Source organism: Myotis lucifugus, unplaced genomic scaffold (genome assembly GCF_000147115.1).
Source record: "Myotis lucifugus unplaced genomic scaffold, Myoluc2.0 scaffold_32, whole genome shotgun sequence".
NCBI lineage: Eukaryota > Metazoa > Chordata > Mammalia > Chiroptera > Vespertilionidae > Myotis > Myotis lucifugus.
Genome location: NW_005871080.1, coordinates 7,798,862 through 7,820,150, shown reverse-complemented (window position 1 = coordinate 7,820,150; position 21,289 = coordinate 7,798,862). Strand labels below are relative to the sequence as shown.

Sequence of the window (21,289 nt, the reverse complement as noted above, 5' to 3'; positions counted from 1 at the left end):
GTTGCTGAAAAATTACCATATGAATGGCTTTTTTTTTGCCTATGCCTAATGCTGGCATAAATATACTATAAGAACAAGAAATATCCTCATTTTTGGCAACTTATTCTAGACAGTGCTTTCACATATGCATGCCATTATTATCCAGTTTGGGGCAATGAGATCTTTGTAGCACAACAGATACAAGCTAAATAATTCCAAAGAAGCTATTTCTTCTGACAATTAAAACTATGCTATAACTAACTATATGTGATCCCTCTAGTCTATGTAGTAGTCATTCTAGTTTTAATCATTTCATTTTATGCTATTTCCACCGCAGACTGGGATGGAAACAATTTGACAAGAGAACGTCATGGCATTCTATCTTGTCATAAAATGGAAATTATATCTTTTCATGTCAAGTAACATATGTAAATATACTTTGACAATAGAACTCAAACATCAAAACAGATTCCCCTGGGTCTTGGGATGGGTTGGGAGATAAAGAGGGTGAGACTGAAAACTCACAACCTTTTAACTAAGTGACAATCGCACTCTTGTTCTCTTGCTTTTTACAAATTTTAAAGGCTGGTGATCATTAATTCTGTTTTATCTCCTGTTTTCATAGAAACTTGAATTCTATGAAAAAGTATTTATTTTTAAATCCCAAGGGGGGGGGAATTTGGTAATGCACAAAACACCTTAAAAGAGAATCTTATGCTTTCTCTGCTCTAGCTATTCTTGAGATAGTTACTCTCTTACATTAATTATACCTTGCATCTTTTACTTTCTTTGAAATTGTGTGATGTGACAAATTCAGAGCATCACCTGGACAATTCAAACAAAATAAAATGTATAGTAATCTCATATACATATATGCATGTATTTATGAATTGCATTTCATAAATTCAAATTGTGAGATATTTCTGTGGCTCTAGGGCATATCTGAAGTACCTATAATGAATAGCATGAAATCGAATGTCATACCTGTTTTAAAAGGGTGTAGTTGGAGCCATCGGTGCTAATTTTTCTTATCTCGTGATGATCAGCAAGAATTAAAAAAGGTTCTTCATCTAAATACCAAGCAAAAAACATATTAGACTTTTTGGATACATGGTTTTCAACTCTTCTTAGTTTCTGAAGCAATATAAAGTCAAATGTAGATTAATGGTTAAAAAATTCACACTGAGACCTCAGTTGATAATAAGGTGAAAAGGCAGTAGAAACCCAGGCAGTACAATCAAGATAATTATAAATGCTAGCCCTCTCTTTCCCTCAATTCCCTTGAATATTAGGTTATCTAATTTATTTGAAATTAGTAGAAATACCTGCTGTTATAATCTGATTTTAGATGATTTTTAAAAAAATGATAAGCTACCCTTATCTTAGAAACGTACAGTATAGTTAAATATTCATATAATCAAATATTTCATTTTTTATGATTAAATAACTACTTTTTGCTCTCAGAATAGCTTCAGTGAAAACTGAGTATCATTGCCTACATACATATTTTTTCATCTGCCTAGGGACTTCTCTTAAATAATTTTAGATGTACAGTATCTATCCTTATCTATTAATTATACCTTTCTTATGATTCTGTTTTTAAAATCCTTTAATAGTCTTTATTTCCTTCTTGTTGTTTGTCCAATATCTTTTAGTACCTCACTTGTTCCAGAAACTAGGAAAGATAATAATAAGAACCTGACCATTCTCATATATGTAAAGATTCTCTAAGCCTTTCCATTGGTTTTATCATCAGAACTTATTTGGAAACAAATTAGTTTCTTAAATAAAAGATATTCAGAAAGTTTTGTATGGTATATTTACTTGACTGTGTTTCTTAATAATTTAAAATCAATTTGACCACATTCTTGATTGTTACAATTCTAGATCAATTCAATAAAAAATTTTGTTCAAATTCTCTTTAAATACCTTTGTTTCTAAGATGTATTCATATACTTAGTTGCTGAGTAAGCAAATTTAATGTCAGCAGAAATAAGAAAAAAACAATAAAAAGTCACTTTATGTAATCTAATGTGAATTTTATTGTATAGCACTAATAGTTACAGTTTTTGTCCTGTTTAATTTATGTTCTAAATTATTACTTTATGCTCCCTTTATCTTTTATTTTATGGTGAATATATAATATATAGGGTAACATATTATAGTTTAGTGTACTCTATGTCAAGGATTAATAACATGTGTTCGCTTCCATCGGCGATGGCAGTGCCCTCATCAGTCATTCCAGTCCTCCTGTCGAGGCTAAGCTGAGACTTAGAACCCTACCCAGCAGAGTAAGCCCTCAAGTTGAAGATGCCTCGTCATCCTTGTCAATGTAGTTCTACATTTAAATATAAAATTGATCAGTCGTGTTCTACCTCAGTACTTAAGCAATTCTATTCTTTACAACCTAACTGTAGGACTTTAAACCATAAAACTCTAAGAAGGAAATGTAGGAAATAAACTTCTTGACGTAGATCTTGGTAATAATTATTTTGGTATCACACAAAAAGCACAAGCAACAAAGTAAATAAGTTGGACTAGATCAAACCAAAAAGCTTCTGCACAGCAAAAGAAACAGTGTAATAAAAGTCAACCTACAGAATTAGAGAAAATATTCGCACATTATGTCTGATAAGGGGTTAATATCCAAAACATTTATAAAGAACTCCTAAATCTCAATTGCAAAAAAATCAATAAAAGAGACAGAGGAGATGAATATACATTTTTTTCAAAGAAGACATACAAATGGCCAATGGGTACATGAAAAGTTGCACAAAAGCAATACTCATTAGGAAAATGCAAATCAAAACTACAATGTTAGAATGGATAGCATCAAAAAGACCAGAGATATCAAATGCTGGGAAGGATGTGGAGAAAAGAGAGCACTTGTGCATTGTTGGCAGAAATGTACATTGGTGCAGGAACTGTAGCAAATAATATGGTGCTTCCTCATAAAGTTAAAAATAGAATTACCATATGACCCAGAAATCTCACTTCTTTGTATATGTCCAAAAGAAATAAAAACAAGATACCAAATATGTATCTGCTATCCCTGGTTACTGCAGCATTACAGATAAGAGCAAAGATGTGGAAACAACCTACGTGTCTGTCAAAGGCTGAATGAATAACAAAAATGGATGAAGAAAAAAAAGAGTAGAATGGAGGTTACTAGTGTCTGAATGTGGTGGTGGGGAAATGGGAGATATTGATAAAAAAAATATAAACTTCCATTTAGAAGATGAATAAGTTCTGGAGACCTAACACACAGCATTGTGATTATAGAAAACAATGCTGTAATATGTACTTGAAAGTTACTAAGAGAGTAGATATTAAATGTTCTCACCACAAAAATAAATGGTAATAATGTGAAGTGATGGAGGTCTTAGCTAACACTATGGTGATAATCATATTACAATATATGTGTATCAATACATGGTACAACTTAAAGTTACACAATATTATATGTCAATTATATCTCAATACTTTTGGAAAAATATCTAGCTTCTCTTTAGCAAATATTTACGTTCCTTTTGTGTCAACTATTATTTGTTTTGAATTATTATTGTTAATGGAAAATAAATACAGCATGGATATATGATATAACAAGACCCAAATTTGATCATTAGCATTCATCGCCATTATACAATCTTTTATGATAAGTTTACAGTAATGGAAACTGACTGGTTTGGAGATTTTGTGCATTATTTTTTATTCCTGGTAATTATTTCATGAAAGTACCATAGTAGATGAGAAAACATCTAATGTTTTAAATGCTGTCCCCAGAGTGTATTTTGAAAGAAACTGGCAGTATTATTTGATTCATTATACTCCAAAGCAAAGTAAGGGTGCCAGAAACACCTTATGTACCATTTATTTATCCATTGTAATAGTAATTATTACATATTGCTTTGTATCATTTTAATATATGTGATAATCTCCACTAAAAATTACAATATATTTTTCAGTTATGGTCATGTTTTATTGAATTTTTTACTTTACAAACAATCACACTATTTGGAACAAAGAGAAGTTTAATAATTTTGCTGAATCACTGGAAAAAATCAAGTTATCTTACATAGCTGATTTATTATTGTTGTCATCATTGCTACTGTTGCTATCATTGACTAGCTGTTCTCCTTGACATGCCTATGTGAGTGTGTGTGGTGTAGGGAAGACAGAAAAACTGTAAGAACACTGTCGCAATAGGCTCTTTAATGGTCGAGGCCAAGCCTGCTCCTAAGCACCTGTGATTCGGCAGGAGGCAATGCTAGAGCTTGTTCTTGTTACTTGTGAACACTCTCAAAATATAAACAAAAAAAACCTTAATAATTCACAAGACCATCATGCAATATTATTATAAACAGAGCAGTTTGTGGACAATACAAAATCAGAATGACAGATCCCAGACCAAGGTAAGTTGGGAAGAATTTTGATTTCTGAGAAATAGCAAGAATGAATGAATTTAATAAAATGGCTATGAAATTCAGGATCCATGTGTGTCACTGAGGTTGGATCAGTGGACAAGTTCAATGTGATACCTGAAAGAGATTTGCAGCCATTTGGGTTATCAGGTTGTATTTCATAGCCATCTGTACAGAGGCACTTGTAGGTCCCATATGTATTGATGCACCGCTGGCTACACGGAAAGCCCGTAGAGCATTCATCAACGTCTACACACGTTTTACCGTCATCCTTCAGTTGGAATCCAGGCCAGCATTTGCACTGCAGAATTAAAAACAAGCATAATCAATTCACACCATTGTCACTGTCTTTTCTTATTGGATATCCCTTTAACATGACTGAACCCACAAAAGGTAATGGCAAATCTTTCTGTCACACACACAGAGATTAAACTTCAATAAGCATTACAAATATCATATAAAGTTAAAGTTAAAAATCTCTGAAATATCTTCATTTGAACATCTGAGGTTGGGAAGATTATAAAAGTTAACTGATATCGCCGTAGCCATGTGACTAGAGAATGACAAATACAACAGAACTGAACTGTCAACTTTCATTCCTATTCTATTTCATTGTATTGTCTTTTTAGAAGACTTTAACAGTCATAAGAATTAAACCTTACGTGGAACTTTGAAGATTACTAACATTATCACATGTTATTGTATTAGAGCCTTACAGAAATTTATGATGTAAGTATTATTTTCCTCAGTTAACTGATGAGAAACCCAGAGGAACAAAGGTGAGGTTGCCTAGATAAATCCAGGAGGAGAGTTGAGGCTGTCTGTAATTTTTTAACACATAGTAAAGATCAATTAATATTTATCAACTGGGTCTGATTCCATAATCAGATATGTTGATGTTATCTGGAAAAATAATAACATAGTTTCTCCATCATTATTAAATAAATTTGTATCATCAAATCTTTTCTTCAGCACCTCTATGATCTTCTACATGAGCTTCTGAGGATGATCCACAAAATTTACTAACTGGCATGTCAATTCTGAGTACAATGTCATTCCAAATATGTTTTTGAGTTCCTGGAAATAATAAGGTGCTATGATTGGTCACTGTCTTTCAGTTCTCTATTCAGTCCCTGCCAAGAAGCATATGAAAATTCTAATTATACAAAATGAACCTATAATTGGCCAGAAGATTATGGTCATATTAACATTTACCAAGGCTATTTAGTGGTCTTTGAATAAAGAAAATTGTGAGTATTGTGTGGGACAGTGAATTAAGAAATAACTTGAAGTTATTAAGAGTAACTAGTAGTTAAGGGTTAGCCATAGTAAACATTTCATAATTTAGATAATTTATTTAAGGGTAATGGTAACAGAAGAGCTTTTTATATTTTTAGGATAATATAGGAGGTACATATATACATATTGTTAAATAGTCAGCCAACAATTAATCGAGGGCTAGAATTTTTTTAAGTACAAGAAGGTATTTATTACTAGGAGGGAAAACATCAACTTCACCTGAAGCTGTTCAAAAGATAAATACCTCTTTCTAAGTCCTTTTACAAGAACTAAATCCCTTTAAGTTCTTAGCACTTTATTCTTTAACAAATTTCACCAATATTTATCTAACAATCCTAGGCAATAATAAAGGATTGTGCTGTGTTTAATCAATAAAACCCACTAGCAAGCCAGCAAATCAAAGCAAAAACAACACTTTGGAAAAGTAGGATTGTCACAGCCTAAGATATGAGAAGGACAGTTTGGGAAAGTCCTTCTCATATCTTAGGCAGTGGCAGTACTACTTTCCCAAGTAATTAAGAAGACTTAACTTACTACCTGATGTAGAAAGGCAAGAGGATAAAATCTGAAGAGAAAGAAACATCAATGGAGCTATCAGCTATTAAAGTGTGTATACATTTTGGGGGGTACCCTGTATGCTACCACAATTATTAAAAAATAAATATTTTTAAAAATGAAAAACTGACAGGATACAAGAAGATGTCACTGAGAAGGACTGGAAATTAGACCCTGTAATCGATCATGTGGTCAGGAAGCCAGAAGACCCATAGGCAGACACAGGGCAATGCTAAATTCAAGGGCACTTTTGAACAAACGAAAAGGAGTTGCATAAACTATATTGAATCCCTCTCAAAAAGTATGAAAAACTTAAACAGTGTCCCAATTTTAACAGGATTTCTGAAAATCACTTTGAATGGCTAATATCAAAGCTTATAGAATTACAATATCAAATAGACAGCTTAGGTAAAAACACATTTATGGAATATTAATTTCCTGGAGGTAAAATTGGTAAATGCTACTGAATGTATTACACATTTCTATAAGCAAATGGAATTGGGATGTTTAAGGTCTACAGTAAGTTTTTTAATTATTTATTTAATAAAAAATATTTAAAAAATAATTTACTGCCCTAACCGGTTTGGCTCAGTGGATAGAGCATCGGCCTGCAGACTCAAGGGTCCCAGGTTCGATTCCAGTCCAGGGCATGTACCTTGGTTGCAGGCACATCCCAGTAGGGAGTGTGCAGGAGGCAGCTGATCGATGTTTCTCTCTCATCGATGTTTCTAACTCTCTATCTCTCTTCCTCTCTGTAAAAAATCAATAAAATATATTTAAAAATAATAATAATTTACTACCCAATCCAGTAACCTTGTTATAACAAAAACATTTTTACTCTTAAATAATTAATAAACATCTATGAGAAATTCTACTAGCCTGACCTATATGAACAAAATGAAAAGAAATAATAATCACTTGCACATTCAACAATAGGAGACGAGAGATTCATAACAGTTTAAAATTTATTCACCTTCATTTAAAAAGACAATTTTTATGAAAGTGATATTTATATATATTCAACGTCATTTTAATTTTCCTACTCATCAAGAACTATTTCAAATTTTTCTGCTTTGTGTTAATTTTCATATCAGATCATAAAACCGGAAGAAAGAAACATAGCAACCCAAATTTACCTATTACATTCAGGAATATTTTTGTGCAGTTTTTAATGTGATATTTGACAAACATTGATTATTTTATTTCTAATGAATGCATTAAAACTTCTTTCTCTCTCAGAAGTATTTTTATTTTTCACATGGTAAGTTTCCCTTCCCTTCAAAATAAGATTCTTGCTTTAGTAAATGTTATTACTCTCTTTTGAATAGATATATTGTATGTGTTTTATAGCAAACATATAAATTGTTCACATTTCATAAGATCTAATTTTTGCTTTCATCAGCAATTTTAATTTTATTGCAGAATGTGGATTTCTTGACATGTACTGCTGATAATGTATTGAGAAATAAGTTATTGGATAGTTTTCCCCATTTCCTGAAAAAGAAAACCCCATCATCTGACATTTCCCCCCCCAAATAGTTAAGCATTTTTTTGTACATAGACTTTTTACTCAATTTCCTACCAGTAAATATATATGTAAAATTTGTGCTTGAACCTTTGCTTAAACCTCTTATTTATGATTCTAAACTTAGCTCCTTAAATTTTTATACCGGTCTGTTTTCCACAGTAGATGTTTCATTTCATTCATCAGTTTTGGCATGTGTATATATTCAGGAATATTACTCACAGAATTCTGTCAGGTATCATATACAAAGAATTTTTGTATTATGAAATAGAGTGTCTATTTCATCTAGGATTCTCCCTTAAATCATTTCTAGAGAAGTCAAAATAAAAACACTGATATTTTAAAGGTATGGAAAAACAAATATTTTTGTGTAAGGAGTCTTATAAAGTGATTAAAATAGTATGCTTTAACGTATTTTTCAGGGTGACATATACTGCTACCAAAAGTAATTTTCCAAATATAGCATTTCTGGGCACAAAATACTTGTTATATGCAGGCATTTAAAAAAACATTAAACCTCATTTTGAATGATATGTCAAAAGGTTATAATTGATACTCTATAATTTTTAGATTTTACCACCAAGATTGTTATGACAAAGTTTAAATACACACAGAATAAACACAAATAAACTACTTTGAAATTTACATTTTGGATATACATATTATATGACACACATATATATTCTATAGATATAGAGACTTATAGTGTATATTATGTAGACAGAACTAAATAATTAATTATAACCTACGACTTAGAATTTTTAGTTTCCGGTAATAATTCTATGACATATCCCCTGCTTTTCCAGGAAAAATTTCTATATTGATTGTAAATAAATAGCTAACATATTTTTATGCTTCATTGGATTTCAAATACTTACTGACAAAATTAATTATTTGATACATAGTCATCTCATTCAGAGCTATCTGGACTCGTTGTCTTGCTTCCCTGTTACTTACAGGATAGTGTTCCTGAGTGAGTGTGTGTTTTATGTTTTTTTTGTTTTTTCCTCACCGGAGGACATACTTATTGATTTTAGAGAGAGAGAAGGGAGAGAGAGAAAAAATGGATGTAAGAGAGAAACATTGATCAGTTGCCTCCCATACATTCCCTGACTGGAATCAAACTTGCAGCCTTATGCTGTAAGGGACCATAAGACACCAGCCCAGGGCTAATTACTGTAGTTTTTAGATTGTATCTACATATAGTAAAATCCTGATCAATGTAGTTAAATAAATAATAATGACAGAAATACAGAGATTAAAAATGGCAACACGGTCATTTGGCTGAATTGACCATTATAAGACCTGGCTTGTCATAGGATGTTAAGGCTGGTAGGAAAAACGAGCCTTTTGTACAATGCACACATTTTTTCTCTATCATCCTTCCTTAAAGAAAGGCATTAGTCGCAGCCGAAACACTTTTAGTGGTGAGAAATAACGCAGCTCATTCCAATATAAAGAGTTCTGACCTTAGAACAATTTTCCTTATATTGAACAGAATCTGCCTCCTAACTCTAATTCCAACCTTTGAAACAACTCAGAGTAAATATGCTGCCTATTCCAGTGCTTCATATACTTGAAGAGAGACAATTAGTCATCTTTATTAAGGGCAAAACATCTTCCAAAGGTGTGTGTCCCAGACCCTGTATGCTTCTCGATGTACAAATTTGAATATACTACAGTTTGTTAAGGTTTCTCTTAAAGTGCCATGTGCAACACGTCAACGTACCCCAGGTACGTTCCGATCGGTGCAACACTTAGCAGAACAACATCTGACCTCTGCAGTGGCCCTAACTGCCATTAGACTCCCTCTGTGTTTATAAGAGCCATGCCCTATTGTGATTCACATGGAGCTAGTGCTCAGTTAAAAAAAAAAAAAAAACACTATTTCCAATGAATTGCTCCCCCGGAGACTTTCCCAACTTACACAATCAATTTACCGAATACACAACTTTATTTTTAATATTTTGTTTGTTTGCATCCTCCATTCCAACGTGAATGAAGCAGATGCTTTAAAATGCTATTTCTGTCCATCAGTTTTGTCAGTGAAACACTCGCTTCAGGAAAATGGTACTAAGAGAAAGCAATTAGACTATCAGGCATGATTTATTTTGTTAATGTACCTGCACTCAGTTCTAATACTTCACGTGTTCTGTTTTGTTTTGTTTTTCTTCTTCCCTGCTCATATGAAAAATAAAAATGTACTCTCCAGTATTGTGGTAAATAAATGATTAGCCCATTTAACTTCAATTGTGTATGGGAGGGAGGATGAGGGAAGAAATGGGAACTTAGGAATTACATACATATCTAATGCAGCTATTAATATAGCAGTAATCTTTCTAAACACTAAGCTTCTCTTTCTTATTTTTTTTCTTTATGTTCAGCATATATTGAAAAATATTTTGATTTTTTTGTCTTCCTGAGTATATTTTCACAAAATTACACCACATTATTATTATGGGTTGCATATATAGAAACTCTCCATTTAAATAATTTTTCAAATTATATATATATATTTGTTGTCAATCCTCGCCCAAGGATATTTTTCCCATTGATTTTTAGAAAGAGTGGAAGGGAGGAAGGGGGTGCAGGAGGGAGGAAGGGAGGGAGGGAGGGAGAGAGAGAGAGAAACATTGATGTGAGAGAGACACATCAATTGGTTGCTTCCTGCATGCACCCCAAGTGGAGCCAGTGGTCAAAAGTGCAACCCAGGTATGTGTCCTTGACTGGGAACCGAACCCGTGACCCCTTGGTGTGAAGGCTGAAGCTCTAACAATGGAGCCACACTGGTCAGAGCCCTAACAATATTTTGATGCCTTTTACATTTTACAGCTATATTGGATTAAAAAGTTTTTGTTACCCCCAAATTATGTTTTTAATTGAATTTACTTGGGTGAAATTGGTTAATAAAATTATACAGGTTTCAGGCATACAATTGTACAACACATCATCTGTATATTGTATTACATGTTTATCGCCCCAGGTCAGATCTCCTTCCATCACCATTTATCCCCCCTTTGCCTTCTTCTACCTCCCCACACCTCCTCCCCTCTGGCAATGACCAGACTGTTGTCTGTGACCATGAGTCTTTCTTTTTTTAATTCCTTTTTATTTTTGTCTAATCAAATTCTAATGTATCCAGTGATTTGCTATTTTTGATGAATACCAACCTTATAACCAACTGGGAGGTCCTGGCAATCTTGAGAACATCCACTGACTTTCTTACTCAAACATTCATTTATGTGGCAGTTTTTCTCATCTGAGCCATCGCCACAGTCATCCTTATTGTCACAAAGACCTCCACTGGGAATGCACCTGCCATTTTTGCACATAAAAAATGAACTGTTGCATGACTGTTCTGGAAAAAGAAAATAAAACGAATGGAATATAAAGGGCATGCCATTGTTTTTATACTACAGTTGTTGAAAACATTCACAAATATGATAACTTATCTGTCTAAAATCAGAGTAAATATATGTACATGTAAAATGCTTTCTATTTACACACAAAAATAGAAAACCAAAAGCAAACTGCACTTTTGCTCAACCCAACGTACATTGCTTTATTATGAAAATTAACAATCAAAACAAGAGTCTATAGCCCTGGCCAACGTGACTCAGTTGGTTGGACATTGTCCCATGCACCAAAAGGTTGTCAGTTCGATTCATAGTCAAGGTACATGCTGGAGTTTTGGATTTGATCCCCATTAGGGAGCATAAAGGAGGCAGCCAGTCAATGTTTTGCTCTCACGTGGATGTTTCTATCTCTCTCTCCCTCTCCCTTCCTCCCTCTCTAAAAATCATCAAGAAAGTTTTTTTTTAAATGCATCTATAGTAAAATTAATGGAATATTTCTGTCTTCGTCTATAGTGTGACAATTGAGATCAAAGTGTAATGATAGTTTGACATTTCCCTCAAGCCATAGGTCTCTGTGAAATTAAATGTCACTAAAAATTACGAATCCAGAATAGGTAGATATTCCTAATTTTTTTAATCTTGGAAATATAACATTGACATTTAAAAATCAGGGCATAAAAAAGCCATTTTTAGTGAATAATAGTTGTTCCATATATAGCCACAGAAAATAGTCCAGGTTTTGCAGCTATTCTTATCATGATGATTTGAATGTTACTCATTATTTAACATGATAAAAGAAAACTTATTAACATGCAAACTACATGAGTAGTTTTTTATTTTAAAATACATGACTATGGCCAGGTGTGCCTTGGTGGTTGAGCTTCAACCTATGAACCAAGAGGTCACTGGTTCAATTCCAAGTCAGGGCACATGCATGGTTGTGGGCTCAATCCCGATTTGGGGGCATGCAGGAGGCAGTCAATCAATGATTCTCTCTCAACATTGATGTTTCTATCTCTCTCTACCTCTCCCTTCCTCTCTGAAATCAATAAAAATATATTCTAAAAATTTGACTATGTATTCAGTAAAGAATAGTGAAATTATCAATAAACCAAGTTTGGCTATGTATATATTTAGTTAATATACAATTTACTTTATTTTGCCTAAATATGAATAACACAGACTTTCTCTCAGTAAATCTCAACTTCTTTTATGTTTGAATTTTTGAAGTGTAGCCATGAAACTTTATTCACATAAAATAATGTATTAAGAAAAGGTGACCTTTTTGAAGGGGCAGGGTGATGGATTCATAAGGTTCATTGCCTGAAATATTCATGTTTTTAGCACATACTAAATTTATAAAACTAGCTTCAAAACATTATTATATTCTGCATAGTGTCACTAGATACATCAATGCTTAGTGATTTGCATGTCCTTTCATTTACTACCATACTAAGCAAATCAGAGTCACAATCTTGCCATTAAAAAAGACAGATTTTGGAATAAGCATAGCTTCATATATTTTCTGTACCTGCACTTTTGCACTTTGGGTTTAAAGGTGCTTCATCGGAATGGTCAGGGCAGTCAAAGTCTCCATCACACTGCCATTGCACATGTAAAAGACATCGTCCATCAGCACAACTGAATTCTTCTGCATTACATGGTCGGTATTCTAGAGACAAAGAAATAAAGATTCTAATTTATATTATGTATATAATGAACATTATTCATATTTTATTGATTTTTTTTAACAGAGAGGAAGGGAGAGGGAGAGTTAGAAACATTGATGTGAGAGAAACATCAATCAGCTGCCTGCTGCACACCCCCTACTGGGGACAGAGCCCTCAACCAAGGTAAATGCCCTTGATTAGAATCAAATGCAGGGACCCTTCAGTCCATAGGCTGACACTCTATCCACTCAGCCACACCAGTTAAGGATATAACAAACATTATTTAGAACTGCAACCTCTAATCTACACTATACCTGACTAACCATGTGGATTATCAATGCCTCCTATGGGAAATGTTTCTATTTCTATCTGGGACAGTGGTCATACTTGCAAGAAATATTTGTGGCTGGGAAGTAGCACCGAAGTCCAGAAAATAAAGTTGCAAACAAGGCACTGTTACTGTTTCTAGAGGCGAACACAAGAAGGCAGGACTCCAGTATACCATCTCTGTTCACCTATTAGCTATATTCTAAAGAGTTCCCTTAGAATGAAAAACAGAATGGAAGCTATTAGAATTATCTTTAAGACTAAGCTCGATTAGGTGCAGTACTAGAGCTTATGGATGAACTGATTCTGAGTTATAACGATACTTCTCAGAAGCTGTAATGTCATGTTTATGTTTGGGAATCAACATTCAAAGTGTAAATAAATTATTTAGATAAGGGAAATGAAAATCCAATTATAGAGCAATAAGTACAAGAAGTATTGTAATTATATATTGATTCTTAGATGCATTGAAAAGCTTTATTAAAATCACAATATTAGCCCATCAGTTGTTAATGTTCATATCTATGCCTGACTGTGAGTAAAATTCTTTTAATTGTGAATGTTACCAAGTTTTAAATTAGATTTCTCCCCTAATTTTGTAATAATAACACCTGTCATTTCTATTATAAACTTTCTGGTAAATCTAAGCAAATAGTCTATTTTTGGAGAGAGAAAATAAGATTTTTGTGGTTTAAAAAAATAAACAAAATTCTAATAAAAAACTAATTCAACAATGATCACTTGAGATATCTAGCACTTTGAAGGCAAAAGTAGATAGTTCTAACTCTCCCCAACTTCCTTAATGTTTTTTCCCTCCCTCTCCCTGAGCACTAGTTCCTCCTTTTGTGTTACTGTGTCTATTCAAGTTTCTCCCAGCCCCAAAACAATAAAGGTCCATTGACATGACTCTTAACAACACATCTCTCTTTCACTTCCACTTACTTTCCTCCAGTTCTTCTTTGATTCATTAACATCTATATTCTGAAATTCCTCAGAGCTAAGACACCAAGTCACAAGTGTCAAATTCAAAGGTGTCTCTTACTCTTATCTATTTCATTTTCTTGTAGTCTTTGACATCATTGACCACACTACCTTGGAAATCCAGGCTTCTCTCTGCTTTCCCCATTTTTCCCTATTTCTGTACGAAGTCCTCTATTGTTCCACCCCAAAGGGCTGTAGATGAAGCCCTTACTTCAATCTTCAGTCTATTGCTATCTCTCTTTTCCTTTCTATATTGTTGAGTATAATATATATATATATATATATACATATATATATATATATATATACACACATACACACACACATATATTTTTTTTTTAAGATCTAGTTTTATCTCACCCAGCTGGTGTGGTTCAGTGATTGACCATTGACCCATGAATCAGGAGGTCACCATTTGATTCCCGGTCAGGGAAGATGCCTGGGTTGCAGGCTCGATCCCAATATATATATATTTATTTATTTTTACTGATTTCAGAGAGGAAGGGAGAGGGAGAAATAGAAACATCAATGATGAGAGAGACTCATTGATCAGCTGCCTCCTGCAAACCACCCACATGCGACCCAGCCTGCAACCCAGGCATTTGCCTCAATCGGGAATCAACCACGACCTCTTAGTTCAGAGGACAATACTCAACCACTGAGCAACACCAACCGGGCTATTCTTTTTTCTTTTCTTTTAATATGTGTAATCCTTTTATTACTTTTTTAAAACTATTAAAATCATACTATATACCTGCCTCTGAAAAAAGTATAACTGGGGTGGTGGGAACTTGTAAATGAAGATGAAAAAAGAAGGTAAAGTGATCTAGCTGGGTTCACATAAATGGTAAAGCTGTGATCAAACCCTGGATTTTATAAGACTTTTGTCTTTAATTTTTTTTTTTTAAAAAAGCAATATTCATTCATTGTAGACATTTTGGAAGCTGCAGAAACATGTAAAAATAAAATTTAAATCATTCTTTATCATATTTAAGTACCACTTTTATGCTGATTACCACCGAATTAACATTATTTGTCCATATCACAGTTCTGGTCTTTAGAACCAAATTTTCAGACATTCACTACATGTGATTATCTGATTAACATTTCATTTTCATGATATAAAAAATATATTTTTTGTTAGATCTTTCTTCTGCACCAGCAAAACTAGCCCTTAAAATCCTTTGTTCCAAAGCTAATTAACACCACACTTACCAAGTCATCAAGTTAGAAATACTCATTTATCCATATATGACTAAATTAATTCTGACCCCCTCTGCACTTTCCATGCTACTGTTTCTACCCTGGTACAGAATCACTTCATTAAACATCAGAGCGATTGCAACAACCTCCTAACTAATATTGTTCCCCTTTCTATCAGCAGCATTTCATCCACTCTGCTGGAAAAGATGGTCCTAAAACATAAATTTGAATGAGACATCCCTCTGTTTCAAAATGTGTTCTGACTGCTGAGAGACAAAATAATTAAATACAAATTATTTAACATTATTTTTCAGAGTTTTTAGGTTCTAATGTCAACCTAATTTTCTGGTTTCAACTTACTTCACACAATATTAATTGCTATTCCTCAATTATTTCAATTTGCAGATCTTTGTAAACAAATACAGAATTTGCTCTGTATTTCCGGAACTACTCTAAGCATTTTGAAATATTAAATCATTTAATTTTCTTATCAGACCTCAGAGTTTAGCAATGCTGCTATAATTTTTTTACAGATGAGGAAATTGAGACACTGGGATGTGAAATAACTTTACCATGTCACACAGCTAGTAAGTGGCAGAGCCACAATTTGGGCCAGGCTGTCTAGCTGTAGAGTCCATGTTTAGCCACCATGTCATATTCTAGTATGTAGCATCTAAACAGGATTTCCTCTCACTAACATTCCCTGCTTCTTCAGTGCTTCAAAAATCATTTTCTGGAGAAAACCAAGATGGCAGCATAGGTAAACACCTGAAATTGCTGCCTCGCACAACCACTTCAAAAATACATCTAAAAGACAAAACTGACATCATCCAGAACCACAGGAAGGCTGGCTGAGTGGAAATTCTACAACTAGAAGGAAAGAGAAAAGCACACTGAGATTCAGAGGAGGTGCAGAAGTAAAGTGCAGAGGTACAGAGGCGCACGTGAAAAGGGCTGGCAACTGAGGACACCCTTGCCTTTTTCAATCGGGAGGGAGACACAAGCTCCCAACTGCTCTGAACTCCAGTTCCGGTGAGTCTCTGGGGACCCAGACTCATATGGGGAGAAACTGGATTGTCTGGCATCGGGCGGAACTCGTGGGTGGCTTTCTCTCAGAGGTGCTTGCAGCAATTACCTCAGGACACTGAGACCTGGGGCCCCTTGGGGCAGAGCTGAGGATCAGCCATAGCTGTTTGCTCCACCCTGTTGATTTCCTGAGACCCTGCCCCAACAAAGCTGTGCGAAGAGGCTTTTGCATATGAATGGCCTGGCCCTTTGCAATCTAAAATTACCTAACAAACTGCAGCTGGGTCAGAGAGACCTAGAACTTCCAAAAGAAGGCCCAAGGCCCCATAGCAGCTTGCATTGCTTCCACTGCTTCACAGGTAGGCCTCATCTGGGCACCTCCAAACCCCAAACAAAGAAGAGGAATCTGCAGATCTCTTCGTAGCTCCTTTTGGGTAGCCTCAGGCAGAGGCTAAATTAACACCTCCTTAGAGATCCAAGAGCCAGTGCACCCAGTGGTCAGAGTGGGACCATCCAGATTACAACTCCTCATATCCATAAGGGACACACTCAGGGGGCAGACTCAGTGAGCACCAAAGCCCCACTGAAGCAAGTCTTGCCCCAGAAGGGTGTCTCTAGCACAGAAGTTCTCCCACCGTAGACACAGCTGATTCACACAGCCAATTGGCCTGGAGGTCAATTCCTCCCAGTGATACCTACAACAATCAAGGCTTAACTACAACAAGACTGTGCACAAAGCCCACAAAGGGGTGCACCTCAGGTAATTGGGGAGGCTGAGCCACTGGGCCCTATAGGACACCTAGCACAGAAAGCCACTCTATCAACACAGGGAAGCAGCCAAAATGCAGAGACAAAGAAACAGGTCACAAATGACAGAAATGGAGGAAAGCAAACTACTGGATATAGAGTTCAAAACCACACTTTTAAGGTTTTTCAAGAATTTTCTAGAAACCACCGATAAATTTAGTGAGACCCTCAAGGATATGAAAAAGGACCAACTAGAAATTAAGCAGACACTGACTGAAATAAATAATATTATACAGAGATCCAACAGCAGACTAGAGGATCACAAGAATCAAGTCAAATATTTAAAATACGAAGAAGCAAAAAACACCCAACTGGAAAAGCAAAAAGAAAAAAGAATCCAAAAATATGAAGATAGTGTAAGGAGCCTCTGGGACAACTTCAAGCGCACCAACATCTGAATTATGGGGGTGCCCAAAGAAGAGAGAGCGCAAGATATTGAAAACCTATTTGAAGAAATAATGACAGAAAACTTCCCCTACCTGGTGAAAGAAATAGACTTACAAGTCCAGGAAATGCAGAGAACCCCAAACAAAAGGAATCCAAAGAGGACCACACCAAGACACATCATAATTAAAATGCCAAGAGCAAAAGACAAAGAGAGAATCTTAAAAGCAGCAAGAGAAAAACAGTTAGCTACCTACAAGGGAGTACCCATAAGATTGTCAGCTGATTTCTCAACAGAAACTATGCAGGCCAGAAGGGAGTGGCAAGAAATATTCAAAGTGATGAATAGCAATAACCTACAACCAAGATTACTTTACCCAGCAAAGCTTTCATTCAGAATTGAAGGTCAGATAAAGAGCTTCACAGATAAGAAAAAGCTAAAGGAGTTCATCACCACCAAACCAGTATTATATGAAATGCTGAAAGGTATCCTTTAAGAAGAGGAAGGAGAAGAAAAAGTTAAAGGTAAAAATTATGAACAACAAATACATATCTATCAACAAGTGAATCTAAAAATAAGGTGAATAAATAATATGATGAACAGAATAAACTAGTGAATATAATAGAATCAGGGGCATAGAAAGGGAGTGGACTGACAATTCTCGGGGGGAAAGGGGTGTGGGGGTGCGGGAAGAGAATGGACAAAAATTGTACACCAATGGGTGAGGACAGTGTAGGGGGTAAGGGCAGAGGGTGGGGTGGGAACCTGGTGGAGGGGAGCTATAGGGGGGAAAAAGAGGAACAACTGTAATCTGACAATAAAGATTTAACTTAAAAAAATCATTTTCTCAGCTCATGTACTGAGATACTTATTCCTACATGACAATGTATGTTATACGATATTCTATTTCTATTTTTTTGGTGAGTTTTTCTAGTGGGGCCTCTGTCTCATTCATCTCCATATCAACCAAAATATAGTATCTAGCAGAGGAAATATATTCAATCAGACATACAGAATTAAATCTTGAATTATAGTGTAAGTTTTAAAATATCACATTGGATCTATGACTTAATGGTGGAATGATCATAAAACTGATATCCACTGAATTCAAAGAGACCAGCCGTGGGCAAACTACGGCCCGTTTGAAATGAATAAAACTAAAAAAAAAACCGTACCCTTTTATGTAATGATGTTTACTTTGAATTTATATTAGTTCACACAAACACTCCATCCATGCTTTTGTTCCGGCCCTTCGGTCCAGTTTAAGAACCCATTGTGGCCCTCGAGTCAAAAAGTTTGCCCACCCCTGGTAGACACTACACAGGCAGGACAAAGGAGGCACTAAATCGAGTGCCTTTGGTGGGTGTATGTAGATTTCACAGCTTCTCGTTTTGTATTTATTCTGGTAGACATTTAAATACTTTACCAAAAGAGTAGGTTTACATAAGGTTAGAACTTCAACTGGGAATTTTTAATATACTGATTTTTTCCTCAAAAGTTATGTATGGAGTCATACAATGGAGTCAAGACAGTCTCTTCAATAAATGGTGTTGGGAATATTGGACAGATACATGCAAAGAAATGAAACTAGACCACCAACTTACACCATACACAAAAATAAACTCAAAATGGATAAAGGACTTAAACATAAGATGGGAAACCATAAAAATATTACAGGAATCCATAGGCAGCAAAATCTCAGACAGATGCTGAAGTAATATCTTCACCGATACAGCTCCTAGGGCAATGGAAACTAAAGAGAAAATAAACACATGGGACTACATAAAAATAAAAGGCTTCTGCACAGCAAAAGAAACCATCAACAAAACAACAAGAATGCCCACTGCATGGGAGAACATAATTGCCAATATTATCACCGATAAGGGTTTAATCTCCAACATTTACAGGAAACTCATACAACTTAACAAAAGGAAGATAAATAACCCAATCAAAAAATGGGCAATGGACCTAAATAGAGAGGACATATAGAAGGCCAAGAAACACATGAAAACATGCTCAAAGTCACTAATCATCCAAGAGATGCAAATCAAAACAACAATGAGATACCACCTCACACCTGTCAGAATGGCTAGCATAAACATATCAACAAACGACAAGTGCTGACGAGGATGGGGAGAAAAAGGAACCCTCCTGCACTGCTAGTGGGCATGCAGACTGGTGCAGCCACTGTGAAGAACAGAGTTTAGAGTATAGAGTTTCCTCAAAAAATTAAAAATGAAACTCCCATTTGACCCAGTGATTCCACTTCTAGGAATATATCCCAAAAACTAGAAATACCAATCAGAAAGGATATATGTACCCCTATGTTCATAGTAGCACAATTTACCATAGCTAAGATTTGGAAACAGCCTAAGTGCCCATCAGCAGATGAGTGGATTAAAAAACTGTGGTACCTCTACACAATGGAATACTATGCTGCGGTGAAAAAGAAGGAATTCTTACCATTTGCAACAGCTTGGATAGAAAAGGAGAGCACTATGCTAAGCGAAATAAGCCAGTCAGAGAAAGATAAATATCACGTGATCTCACTCATTTGTGGAATATAATGAACAACATAAACTGATGAACAGCCGAAACCGGTTTGGCTCAGTGGATAGAGCGTCGGCCTGCGGACTGAGGGGTCCCAGGTTCGATTCCGGTCAAGGGCATGTGCCTGGGTTGCGGGTGCATCCCCAGTGGGAGATGTGCAGGAGGCAGCTGATTGATGTTTCTAACTTTCTATCTCTCTCCCTTCCTCTCTGTAAAAAATCAATAAAATATATTAAAAACAAACAAACAAAAAAAAAAAAACTGATGAACAAAAACAGATCCAGAGACAGGGAAGCATCCATCAGACCATCAAAACTCAGAGGAAAGGTAGGGAAGGGTGGGGTATGGGGGAGAGATCAACCAAAGGACTTATACGCATGCATATAAGCCAACCCAATGGACACAGACACCAGGGGGAGTGAGGGCATGAGTTGGGGGATGGGGGAGCAATGGGGGGATAAGGTCACATATGTAATACCTTAATCATTAAAGAGAGAAAAGGGAGAATCGAAGATGGCGGCATAGGTAAACACCGGAGACTGCTGCTGCAAACAACCACTTCAAAAATACAACTAAAAGACGGAATGGACATCACCCAGAACCACAGGAAGGCTGGCTGAGGAGAGACTCTTCAACTAGAAGGAAAAACAACAGCATTCCGAGGCTCAGAGGAGGCGCAGTGTGGAAAATTCAAAGGTACGGTGGTGTGCGCGCAAAGCGGGCTGGTGGCTGAGGGCGCGGTTGTCGTTTTCAATCAGGAGGGAGTCTCAGACTCTGGGCTACAGATCCGGGCAAGTCTCTAGGGACCCAGACTCAAACAGGAGAAGCGGGACTGTCTGGCTACGGTCCCTCCGAGGTTTGCAGCGGTTGCTGGGACAGAGAGGCAGAGCCTCTGGGGATGGACTGAGAGCAGCCATAACTGCTCCCTCCGCCCGCCCTGTTGAGCCCGCCCCACCCAAGCCCTGCGCAGAGCCATTTGCTGGATCGCCTCAGGCAAAGGCTAGATTAGCACCTCCCCAGAGGACAGAAGTTTTCCCACAGCTGATTCTCACAGCCAGTCGGCCTGGTGGTCAAATCCCTCTAGTATTAACTACAACAATTAAGGCTTAACTAGAACAAGACTGCGCACAAAGACCACAAGGGGGTGCACAAAGAAAGCATAAAAGATGCAGAGACAAAAAAACATGACAGAAATGGAGGATATG

General features: G+C 35.8%; 1 protein-coding gene across 1 annotated transcript in view; it reads right to left on the bottom strand.

Moving 5' to 3' along the window:
* Positions 1 to 21,289, bottom strand: part of LRP1B (LDL receptor related protein 1B) — a 1,324,618-nt gene that overhangs the window by 226,105 nt on the left and 1,077,224 nt on the right. Inside the window, exons 50-53 of the mRNA XM_023752441.1 lie at positions 12,667 to 12,807; positions 10,950 to 11,137; positions 4,518 to 4,701; positions 964 to 1,049 (exon numbers count right to left, since the gene is read on the bottom strand). Coding sequence (XP_023608209.1) covers positions 964 to 1,049; positions 4,518 to 4,701; positions 10,950 to 11,137; positions 12,667 to 12,807 — 599 coding nt within the window. The remainder of the gene's footprint in view (positions 1 to 963; positions 1,050 to 4,517; positions 4,702 to 10,949; positions 11,138 to 12,666; positions 12,808 to 21,289) is intronic.